This window comes from Panthera tigris, chromosome C2 (assembly GCF_018350195.1).
Source record: "Panthera tigris isolate Pti1 chromosome C2, P.tigris_Pti1_mat1.1, whole genome shotgun sequence".
NCBI lineage: Eukaryota > Metazoa > Chordata > Mammalia > Carnivora > Felidae > Panthera > Panthera tigris.
Window position 1 is genome coordinate 258,433 of NC_056668.1, and position 12,270 is coordinate 270,702.

Sequence of the window (12,270 nt, forward strand, 5' to 3'; positions counted from 1 at the left end):
ACAATTAGATCATTTAGCATACAACACTCACTGTTAACACTCCATGCCACAGACCAGCATCCCTTTTGAAATCCAGCACATTTGTTAATGTTTCAGCTGAAAGTGGACAAAGATGGTTAAACCACTGAGTGACCCTCTTCACAAGTCATGTGCATTTTTAAAGAAACTGAGATGAATACATCATTGACATGAAGGGTTTTAGGAAACATACACATTTCCAAACATCATGCACTAATTCATCAATTATCTTGGTTATCTATTCATATTACCAGAAAAACTCAAAAGTAGGTCAATATGACTTTGGATTCAAACAGAGAGCTGTGCTGATCCCTGGTCCGAAAACACAAGCAACGGCATGCCCAAGGCGGCTGCTCAAGCCCCTCACTCTGCAGTGAGATGTGGGGTGAGGACTCACCATGGACACACTTACTTCTCACTTTACACCCAGACTCCCCCATTTCTCGCACCGAGGCCACTACCCTACATCTTCGGGCAATGTCACGGGCTGCTCGTGTTGTACCCCCCTCAGAAAGCTGCCCCTTCTCTCTGCTCTCCCCCAGCGGAGGTGGCGGACGCATGAGCGGGTGGCGACCCAGGCCGCACACAGCCTTGTGCTCGGCAGGACCTGGCTCCAGGCCCCACACAGGGGCTGTGAGCAAATGTGGCCCCCATCAAAACCACAGCAACGCCCAGGTGCATCCCCACAGGATGGACACCAAAGGTGAACACAGGTCTGCTGTGCCAGGAAACATGAGTGCTTTCTGAATAGGTTCTATGCACACGCTCCCTTTGTTAGCTAAAGAGCCCACATGAGAAGTGATACATAGATCTTGACAAAAAGAAAACCATGTGACTTGATTTAACGAATCCAATTTTTAAAAAATTATTCAGGCCCTTGAATATATCTAAAATCATTTTCCAAATCTTAACTGAAGTCTTCAGCTACCCCTTTTAATTTCATTATTTTTTTACCCCTTACTTTTAAACACCCATATTTTAGTTATTTAAACATACCATTCAATTTACTTTCTAGTTTTATTCAATTCCAGTATTGCTATGGTAAGGAAACTACCATGTATCCATTGTTATAGTTTTTAAAATAACAGTTCTCTAAGTTAAATTGGGGGGGGGGAGCTACCTATATGTTACCAACAGAAAATCTACAACCATAAAGATTCCATTTCTGTATTTGCATGCATGACAGCTTAAGCCAAAACCATACTCATAGAATATAGTAATACAAACGTGGGTCCAATAAGATGGTTTTCCATTTTTTTTTTAATGCAAGATACACTGCCTCTCAGCTACATCACAGATTGAACCAGCCCACCAGGCATAAGCAAGTGGTAGTGTGTGAATTTCATGCTCCGTAAAATCAACACACACATATATTTTTTGGAAAGGCCCCTGAGTGGGGCTGCCGGGGTGACCTAACACCCACGCCTCCAGCATGAGCAGAGAGAGCACCGAGCACCCTGGCTGGAAGAGCTGCCCGCATGCCCTTACCTTCCGAGTAGCCGCAAGCCTGGGTCAGAGCCCGGCATTGTGCCAGCAGGGATGCGTGGGACACCGTGACCCCCACTGTGCTGCCTTCTTTGCTTGTTTTATACTGAAAGATTTCAAGAAAAAAAATCCATTATGCGACGCTTCTGGAGGCCACAGCAGACAGAATGGGAGGCTGGCAGAACTTAAAAAGGAGAAGTGGTCAGTCGTCTGTCCCTCACTAACCATCCTGTCACAACAGAGCACACTTTATGCCATGACTCTCAGGGTGACACCCACAGAGGAAACTAGGATACACCATGGGGCAAGTGTCCCAGCGCACTGGTACACACAGGCTCCCCCTAACTGCTGACATCCCGAGGGAGCTGGGGAGGGATGATCAAGCAGGAGTGAAACCAGACCCGACTGAGCTCCCGTCCTACCCTTTCTGCCTCTGAGGTGATGGTAAGACAGAGGGTAAGTGTAAGCCTGTGACCACGCACACGGTCACGGGAAACGAGCTGGGCTCGTGGGGCCCGCAGGCTCCGAGCGGGACGAGGTCATTACCTCGATGTAGGCAGTCCCGGCCCCTGCATCCCGGGCCGGTGGATGCCAGTCTTTCGGGGGCTTGGTCAGATGCTTCCCATCGATCACCAACCAGGCGAGAGGGGGCCAACCTGTGAAGGCACGGACAAGGCACCGGCCCAGGCAAGTGGTGAGTGGGTCTCAGGGCTGAGCCGCCCGCCACTGGCAACTAGCCACTGAGCACCCAGGGAGGAGAAGTCTTGGTCCCGTTTACTCTACATTAATTCACATTTAAGTCAGTGGGTGCCTCTGACCTGTGACCACCACACCAAACGGTGCAGGCCTAGACTCTGAACTGGGGCAAGGGGTGGGTGGCGAGATACACAGGCTTGTGACCAGGACCTAACTCCTGAAGACCCCTCAGCCCACATAAGGTTCGGCTGCCACGAAAGGATACCCGCGCACCGCAGGTGGACTCCCCCGCCTACCTTTGAAAGCTGCCACCTCTCCGGTCTGTGCCTTGGGCAGGCCTTTCTGACAAGCATCCGTGGTCAGGGCCAGGGCAACGCCACAGCTTCCCAGCAGAAACCCAACCTGCTGGCTGCCGGCGTCCTGCACAAAACACGGCGAGGCGCTCATGGGGCCGCCACCAAGGGCCCTGCCCGCTCAGACCCACACACAGAAAGCAGAGTGCTTCACCTTGCCCTTGCAAAGTCCTACGACCCAATCCTATGTAGTAGAGACTATATTTTCATGAAAGTAAAATATAAGCATTTTTAAATTTAAAAGACATATTTTTGCAATGAAATACAAAGTTCTAGATAATGGGCTAATTTCTCAAAGTGTTTTCCTGCAAACAAACGACATTTTGGAGCATTTTAATAAACTCCAAAAATAACAGCATGGAAATTTCCACTTGAATTGTGTTTAAAATTTACATATTAACCTGGGGAGTCCCGACCTTTGACACTTTTACTTATTCCCCACAGAAATGCACATTCCCTGTCAACGCTTCTTCTATATGTGTCCCTCAGTAAAGGTTTGTCATTTTCTTCTTGACAAACCTCTTGCTTCTTCCGAAGAGTCTCTGTAGTCAAATATCTGTTCATCATATATTATCCTTTGAGATATACTGGTTTTATTTAAAACTTTACTTTTGGGATTCTTGAGTATTTGTTGCTGACAATGCTCACTTTAAGTACCTGAACTCTGAAATGGTAGAGAGCTTTAATCTTCTAAAATACATGCTTTGTCTACTCCTAAAATGCTATTCGTTTTCCATAACCAGACTACTGACATTTACACTTAAGATGGACTGGCTACCCAGAACATCAGCAAGCTCCCCACATTAATCATTTGTTGGTAACAAAAAACGCATGCCGTTATGTAAGTGGACAGAAATGCAAGAAAATTTCCATCTTGCATATTCAATATTATCACTGAGAAGTGAGCTACAATACATTAATTACTGTGTGATTTATTTATTCCCAAGAAATGAAAATTATTATCAATAAGCATATGGTTTTGGGAGAAAGTTTAACAAAATCTTATCAAATCATAAATTCTATTCATCAGAGAAAAAATGCTCACTGTCTGTACTGGAAAGTTCACAGAGATGATATATTAGCTCCATCTACAGCTTCTAAAAGTCCCTTTCACCAGCAAGATACGTAAAAATGAGTAACTGTCGGTGAAACCGCATCTAATGTCTCCCGAAGTCCTGCTGTGCAGGACCCTCCCTTGGGTCAAAGCAGCACCTGTCTGCCAGAACACGTCCTTTCCCGGGAGGGCAAGATAGGACGTGTCGCGTCTATGTGTCAGCTTTGGAAGAAAACCCCGCGGCCCAGACAGAGTGAACTACCTTTCTTGTTAGCGGCACTTCTATGGGGACGGGAACCAGCTCTGCCAGGAGACAGCCATAAAACCCCACCATGAACATCACAGGGTCACTGTTCGGAAACACCAGGGCCACCTACAACAGCGTGAAGGAAAACCATGAAACCCACTCACGAAGCATGCGATCATTCTCAACACTCAGGATCTCTGCTGACTAGATGGAATCTGGGGCAGTTTAGATGATCTTACAGCTTTTCAAATTGGGTTCAGAAAATGTGATTTGGAGGTTAATTCCTGGTCCTTAAACTCCCTCAACCATGTAACTTTTCATAGTTTTTAGGCTGGGATCTTTATTCCACATGCAACAAAATAATTTAAAATGTTTGTGTCTAGAGGCAGTCCAGCCCCAGTCTGGCTGTGGGATGGGGACCCGGCTCTGTGCACTCTATCTGGGCAGCAGCTGAGGACCCCTGGTGAGGTACCGCCCCCCGCCCCCACATCCGCCAGTCCAGGTGAGAAGTGCCGGAACCAACAGGAAGAGTAGACTCGGAATCAAATGACACCTAAAGTATCTTCCAGAAGGTAAGGTCCAACACCAAAGTTTTAGCTGAACAGATCTTCACTCAAGGCTTCAGTGTACTGACAGGGGAGGGGGGAGAGCACCGAACACCTCAGCTAAGACCCCTACAGCTGCTGCCTCCTGCGGACTCCCTGGGGGGCCCACCTGATCACCATGCTGCCACTGTCTAAGCCGTATCTTCTATTTATCTTACATTTTTATTTTTATCAAAAACATTTTAAAAACACACAATTTAAGATGACAAAAAGTACTAATGAAAAGTAATACCCATATGCTCCGCCCTTCCTCACTCCCCAAGGCAACCACTTAAAAAATATCCTAGGGGTGCCTCAGTGGCTAAGTCGGTGAAGCATCAGCTCTGATTTCATCTGACTCTGATTTCGGCTCAGGTCACGATCTCACGGTCGTGAGGTTGGGCTCTGCGTTGACAGCATGGAGACTGCTTGCGATGCTCTCTCTGCCCCTCCCCAGCTGGCGCACCAGCATGCACACTCGCTCTCTCTCAAAACAAACAAACATTTTTTAAACATCTTACATCTTCCTCTTGCTATTTATTCATATTTTTAAATATTATGATGCTTATACTACTATATTCTATTTTTTGAACATGTCTCAGTATCGATTCTTTTTCCTATCACTGTAGATGAACACTCAGCCCTCTGTGTTCCTGCCTCTTTCTCTTCCTCCATCCTCCAGCTTCCATTTCTTAGAACATCTGATAAACTTAAAAGCTATTTATGGAACAAGATTTTTATAAGCTCCAAATCTTGTAGTGAGTTTGCTTGAAACCATAAATGGTAAGTCAGAAGAGTGGACAGACTGCTGATGTGGGCCCTTGGACACAAAACAATGGCTGCTAATAACTCTCCACTTCATTAAGACAAAACTCAAGCTACACCTATAGTCTCTGCTTGAGGTCTGGAAATCGAGTTTCTAGCAAGTTAATCTGTTGAAAAGGGCAAAGCTCTCCTTCAAAAGTTGATGTAACAGTGGTTGCACCAGAACTATGACCTGTAGCTTTGAGACTAAATGTTTGGTATAAAAACATTTTTAGAGAATTTGTTATAAAGAGTCGTGTTTGTTCACGTTTACAAACTCTATTCCTCAAGGGAAGAGAAATTTGCCACCCACATCTCATAATGAGTTCATTCACTGTGATCCTGTCAATCTCTCATAATTAACCTAACTACGTGGACTCTCTCACAAGTCAAGAAGAATATCTGGAAGTCTCTGTCCCTGCAGGAATCTTTTTCAAGAAAAATAAATTAGTGATTCTGGATTCATTTTAAAGCACACCATAAAATCAGGAATTCTTACACGCTTGTTCTAAAGCACAAGCATTGTTCTCATACTATTCACATGTTTACAGCCTCGTCCACATCTGCTGATGGTGACAGCTACCACCACCTTTAGTTGCTTTGCTTTCCAGTTTCCACTGGCCAATTTGTTCTAAAATGCTCCACCACGTGTGTTAAATACCTATCGAAAGTATTTTCCAAGTAGCCAAGCAGTCGGGTGAGCTCCTAAGTCTTACCAGATGCTCAGGAGCAAGCCCCAATCCTGGGACCTCCGTCCTCCTGGGCTGCCCTGCTCTGCGGCTCACTCCTGTTCCCCTTGGAAGCTCAGAGGCTCCTTTCTGTACCTGGTCCTGCTGCGGAAGCAGTAAGGAGTGTTGCTGAGCTTTGCTGCAGGCCCTTCACTTTGAAGCTAACACCCTCCAGCTCCAGGATGTTGACTGGCGTTACTACAACCATTTACAACTCTCTACTCTCTGTCCTCCTTCCTGTCTGGAACTCCTACTGGCCAGATGCTGGACCTCCTTGACCAAGTCTCACGTTTGCACTATTTGTCCTTCCCACTTTCCATCTCTTAGTCTTCCCTACTAGCATCTTTTTCTTGATTTATGGAGCAATATGTTCATCTTAGTTCTCTAGGGATAGTAATACTAATTTTTTAAAAATTCCTTTTCTGTTTCTGGCTTTCTGCCAAGTTTCTTTCCTCTTCCTCTCTCTTCCTCCCCTGCCTGGCCACCATCCCCTCCTCTTGTTTTTCTCTTCTTTGCCCTTTGGTTGTTCTCTTTCATTCAGGTTTCCTTCTTCAAATGTCCTTGGCGACTGGTTTCTATTTAAAGAGTGGGCACTCAGAGTTGCATGAAACTTACAGTTTCACTACTGGGTGATCTGACCACAGGCAGCCTCTCTCACTAGATTTTCTTACTACTGGGTGTCCTGTCCTCCATCCTGGATGTTCTGGTCTACCTGCACTTCTCACATCTGGTTCAGTTTGCCTGGGGCAGTGCTGGCCAACAGAACTTTCTATGATAATGCAAATGTTCTATCTTCAAGCTATCAAATGTGGTAGCTATTAGCCACATGTGGCTTATGTATGAGCCCTCGAAACGTGGCTTGTGTGACTGAGGAACTAAATTTTTTATTTTATTTACTTCTGGTCATTTTAAGTAGCCCCATGTATCTACTGCCAAAAATGTTGGGCAGTGCAGTAAGTACAAGGAACACCACGTCTCTAGCCTCCTTCGTAACCACCTTTGCAGTGAGGCAAGAGGGGGCTGCCTGGTCATATGGAAGAGAGGAAGAGGTAAATAGGAAACACACAGAATTTCAAAGTTACATCAATGTTCTCTCATAAAACCTAAGCTTTGGGGACCTAATATTTATTAACATTAATATTTTTATTAAAATCAATATATATGAAGTCAAAGAGGAAAGAACTTGAAGAGTCAGTGGTTGGGCAATGAGGAAGAATAAAAAGAACCATCATCTTATGTACATCATCATAAACTTTTTCCATATTTAATATTTTTTCTTTGTTGACTTTAAATCCCTTGCGTTAATGCTAGAAGTCTAGCCAACTGATGGAATACTGATTTCAATGAGACATATTTTTAGAGTTTCTGTTTTTGCTCACTCCAATAAGTTATATTCTAGTTACTTACTCTGTCTCCAGGTTTAAGTAGTGGTTCATTCTTACTAGTCAGTTTATTAAGTAGAGTATAAGCTAGTTTTAAACTCCGACTCCAAAGTTTGCCTAAAATAAAATAAAAATACTAAGCAATGTAAAATTTAAGAAACTAATTATTAACATTTTAATGTAGCAATCACAATACCCCATAATGTACCATCATTCTATTGTTGGAAATTCAGGTAGTTTCCAACTGATAACTATTTTGCACAATGCTGTAATGAACATCGTAGTTTTATCTTAAACACAACTTATAGATTTATTTTTCTTAATACAAAAATAGAACAGGATTTTATTATAGAAAATTTAGAACACAGAAAAGCTAGCAGAAAAAAGTCAGCGTTATTTCGGTTACATGTACACACACACACACATATACACATGTGCAATTTTCAAGAAATGGGACAATACTTCATTCTGCTTTTCTCAATCAACATTGCACTGTGAGTGCATTTTCATGTCATTAAATGTCTCTCAACCACATCCCTTATCAGAGTGGCATATAGTTCTTTTAACCTTTATGATTCATGAGGTGGGTCCTACCTCCATCTCTAGGTTCCACTCAAGAGAAGACAGTCTGGGAGGTGTCAGTAACCTGCTCAGAGCCACTGGCTGCTGGAGTGGTGTGTCTGGCCCTCCAGGACCCAGCCCCTAGACCCAGGACCCCTCCCCGCTGGCACACAGTCTCAGTACAGAGCCCTAGTGGATGCTCAGCAGAGGACAGCTTCCCCGAGGAAGATGGGAGATGAAACAAAGAGTCAAGGTCTCTGGGGAGGTAGACCAAGGCCGGGGTGACATGGGGTAGGAAGACAAAAAAACCCGAGTCCATCCCCACACCCACAGCAGCCTTGACATTTACCCCATGCGATAATGTACCAAAGAGGTAACACAAGAGTCACAATTTACCTCCCTCAAATTCCTGTGGAGCAGCCACGCCCTCTGAATAAGTGGTAAAATTTCATTGCAAATAATACTAAACCTAGGCTCAACATTGTGAAGTGAGCAAACCGTGGGACCCAAGAAACAAATGAGAAAAAAAATACTCAATTCAAAGCACTGTTGCCTTTGTCTATATAGAAAGGTCAATTCAAGATGTTGATAACTGTAATACATACAGATTTCCAATCCAGCTATATAGAAAAAGAATAATGCATCATGACCAGGTCAGTTTATCTCAAGAATGCAAAAAGTTTCAACAGAAAATCAACATAATTTGTCACGTTAACAAAGGTGAAAAAAAGTAAAACAATTTAACAATCACTCAGGATTTTAAATGATTTTTAAAATCCTTCTTAAATTCAAAATGGAAGGAAATTTCCCTAAAGTGATAAAATCCTATAGGAAATATCATAATCGATGGTCAGGTATTGAAAGCTTTCCCTGAAGAAGTAGAAATAAGTCAAGGACAAAGGCCTTTTTACTGAAAGTCTTAGCCAATGCAACAAGGTGGAGGGGTGGAGAGAAGGTAAGCGGTTGGAAACAAAACTCATTATTTGCAGATGATGTGACTGAGCACATTATGAATCTTTTATAACTGAAGTTAAGCAAGGCTGCCAGACACCACAACAGTGTAGAAAGACTATCTCATTTCTGTATACTGGCAATAAATGTTAAGTAAAAATTTTTAATGATTGTATTTACAATACGATTAAAACAAACATGCCACATATCTAAGAATATGTGTTAAAAAAGATATGCAGTCTCACCACAAGAAATTATAAAACATTACTGAGATAAAGTGAAGATCTGAATGAATGGAAGGATATGTTATGTCCGTGCGCTAGAAGACTCAATAATGCGAAGGTGTCAATTTACAAACTGTTCAAAGCAATTACAACCAAAATCTCAACAGGTGTGCCTGTGGCACCTGACAAACCGATCCCAAAGCTGGCACTGACACACGGATGAGAACAGCTGACACACTCCTGCAGAAGGAAGCGAGATTCCTCCACGGATGTCAAGACTTACTACAGAGCCACAGTAATTAAGGAAGTGTGGTCCTGGCCTAAGGCTATATATAACCCAGTGGGCTGAAACAAAGAACCCCAACTGACCCACCGCATGTGGACCGGTCCACCTAGGACACAGGTGCGCTAGAGAAGAGTGGCAGCCTGTGGGGACGAGCACAGACGGCTGGCTATCCGTCCTGAAAATCTGACCCGAGACCCAGCCCCACACCACACACAAAACAGCAGAGCTCTCACAAGATACTAGAATAGCTTTATGATCCTGGCGGAGCGAGAGTCCTTGAGAACACAAAGCACTAGGCAGGAATGGAAGGGCTTTCTGCTCACTAACCTCCCATTCGGGAGTAACAGCCAAAGGACAAAGTGGGAGACACTTGTAGCACACGTCACTGACAAGGACTGGTATCCAGAGCACATACAAAATTCCCACAAATAACCCTATATTTAAAAATGTGTAGGGGCACCTGTGTGGCTCATTCGGTGAACCATCCGACTCTTGATTTTGGCTCAGGTCATGGTCAGGTCATGACCTCATGGTTTGTGAGCACGAGCCCCACATACAGCTTTGTGCTGACAGTGCTCTCTCTCCCTCTCTGCTTGCCCCTGTCCTGCTCATGCTCTCTTTCTCAAGATAAATAAAGACAACATTTTTTTTTAATGTGTAAAAGATTCAATAGTACTTAACAAAAGAGAAAATCCAAATGATTCAAAAAAAAAAAATCCAGGAAAAGATCTCAACCTACTCAGTCTTCAGGAAAATCCAAATTAACACCAAAATGAAATATTACTACCATATTCTCATCAGATTAGCTATAATAAGCCTGGCTGACAATGATGGGGAACAGGTGGGGCGAATACACTGATCAGGTAAACATAAACTGGGAAAGACTGGCATTATCTGATAAATGTAAAGATACGTATAATCTCAGACCCAACACTTCCACTCTGAAGTACATACCCTACAAAAATGCATGCTTATGTACCAGGTGGCACACCCCAGAATGTTCCTAGCAGCACAGTTTGTGAGAGCCAAATCTGGATATCACCCAAATGTCTAGCAACATTATAACCGACCGATATGCAGATTCTGATATATATTCATTCCTTGACAGAGATCAATGTGCTGCAACTATACACAATAATATGGACGAATCTTAAAAGCATAATGGAAAAAGATTCTGCTTCCAAGTAGGAGAGAGTACTGGTGGCAGACCAGGGCTCCCACCTGAAAGAATTTAAAAACTGGATAAAATGCAGAAACCATCTGTTGGAGGCAGCAAAGTCAACTAAAGGAGTTAAGACTCCAGAGAGAAAACCCTTGGGGAGGTGAGCTGACTGTGCACAGCTGTTTCTTATAAAAGCTGGGTGTTTAGGGTTCTGGCACCCACAGGAGATGGAGTATCTCATGCCTCATGCCTGTGGATCACTGCCTCTGAGGCACGAAGAAAACAGCAGAGCTGCTGGCAGAGGCTGGGGGCCGTGAGAGCACAGCCGGCCTCCCCCTAGAAGACCTACTGAGTCCTAGGACTGTGAACGACAGGAGGCTGAAAATCCATGCTGAAAACCTCTGAGAAGCAATGTGGGATTCTTAGTAGTACACGAGATAGAAGCCAGGGTTGGGGGACCCCAGAGGAAAAGCACACAGGTGCTCAGACTTGACCGCAGTGACCAGCCACCACGGTACCTGCCAAGAGTAGAGAGGAAGGAACTTCTCTCAAGGAAGGCCACATCGCCTGGAGCCTCAACAATTTTTTACACACAGTGTCTATCATTCAATCAAAAAGGTACTATGCATCCCAAAAGACAAGTTCCCCAGACTAAAACCAAGAGAAAGTACAGACAAGAGCAGCAGGCCTGGAGGTGACAGGACCCTGGAGCTTGCCGACAGAGTCATGGTAAGGAAATAAAGGAAAAGATAAAGACAATGCATGGAATGATAAAGAATTTTCCTAGAAAATTATAATAGGAATCAGAACACAGAATTGTTCCAAAAAGACCAAACCAAAAAGACAATATCTAAATTAAGAACTCATCAGGAATTTCACGATACAATAGAAATTTCAGAAACCAGAATTAGAGATTTTGAATTAAGGAAAATAAATCTCCAAACTGAAGTACAGATGACCCTTGAACAACACAGGTCAACTTACACGTGGGTTTTTTTGATAGAGTATAATACTGTGAATGTATTTTTTTCCCTTATGATTTTCCTTTTTTTTTTTTTTTTAATTTTTTTAAATGTCTATTTATGTTGAGAGGGAGACAGAGACAGAGACAGTGCTATCAGGGGAGAGGCAGAGAGAGAAGGAAAGAGAGAAAGAATCCCAAGCAGCCTCCACACTGCCAGCGTAGAGCCTGATGTGGGGCTCAAACTCACAAACTATGAGATCATGACCTGAGCCAAAATCAAGAGTCGGATACTTAACCAACTGAGCCACCCAGGTGCCCCATGTTCCTTATGATTTTCTTAATAACATTTTCTTTTCTCTACCTTACTTTATTGTAAGAATACAGTACATGAAACATATAAAAAATATGTGTTAATCGACTACCAATGTTATCGGTAAACCTTCTGGTCAACAGTAGACTAACAGTTAAGTAGTTAAGTTTTCAGAGAGTCAAAACTTATATTTGGGTTGTCAATTGTGCAGGAGCTCAGTGCCCTTAACCCCTGCATTGTTCAAGAGTCAACTAAATATATAGAAAAGAATACAAAATATAAAAAAAGAACATGAAAGCTACACAGGATTCAAAAAAGGTATAAGTGTAATCAAAGTCTGAGAAGGAGAGGAGAGAGAGACCCGAAAAATGAATTCAACAGGAGGAGGTGGTCAACAGCCACACCCCTCACAGCAGGCAATGAGCAACTTCCTTAAAGAATTATAGACCAATCTCTAATGA

At 43.4% G+C, this 12,270-nt stretch overlaps 1 protein-coding gene across 4 annotated transcripts in view; it reads right to left on the reverse strand.

Moving 5' to 3' along the window:
- Positions 1-12,270, reverse strand: part of DIP2A (disco interacting protein 2 homolog A) — a 116,769-nt gene that overhangs the window by 39,408 nt on the left and 65,091 nt on the right. For all 4 annotated transcript variants that reach the window (XM_042956561.1, XM_042956563.1, XM_042956562.1 and 1 more), the window contains 6 exons: positions 7,377-7,468; positions 3,869-3,979; positions 2,496-2,619; positions 2,050-2,159; positions 1,507-1,609; positions 32-96 (listed from right to left, as the gene is read on the reverse strand). In XM_042956561.1, the coding sequence (XP_042812495.1) occupies positions 32-96; positions 1,507-1,609; positions 2,050-2,159; positions 2,496-2,619; positions 3,869-3,979; positions 7,377-7,468 (605 nt within the window). The remainder of the gene's footprint in view (positions 1-31; positions 97-1,506; positions 1,610-2,049; positions 2,160-2,495; positions 2,620-3,868; positions 3,980-7,376; positions 7,469-12,270) is intronic.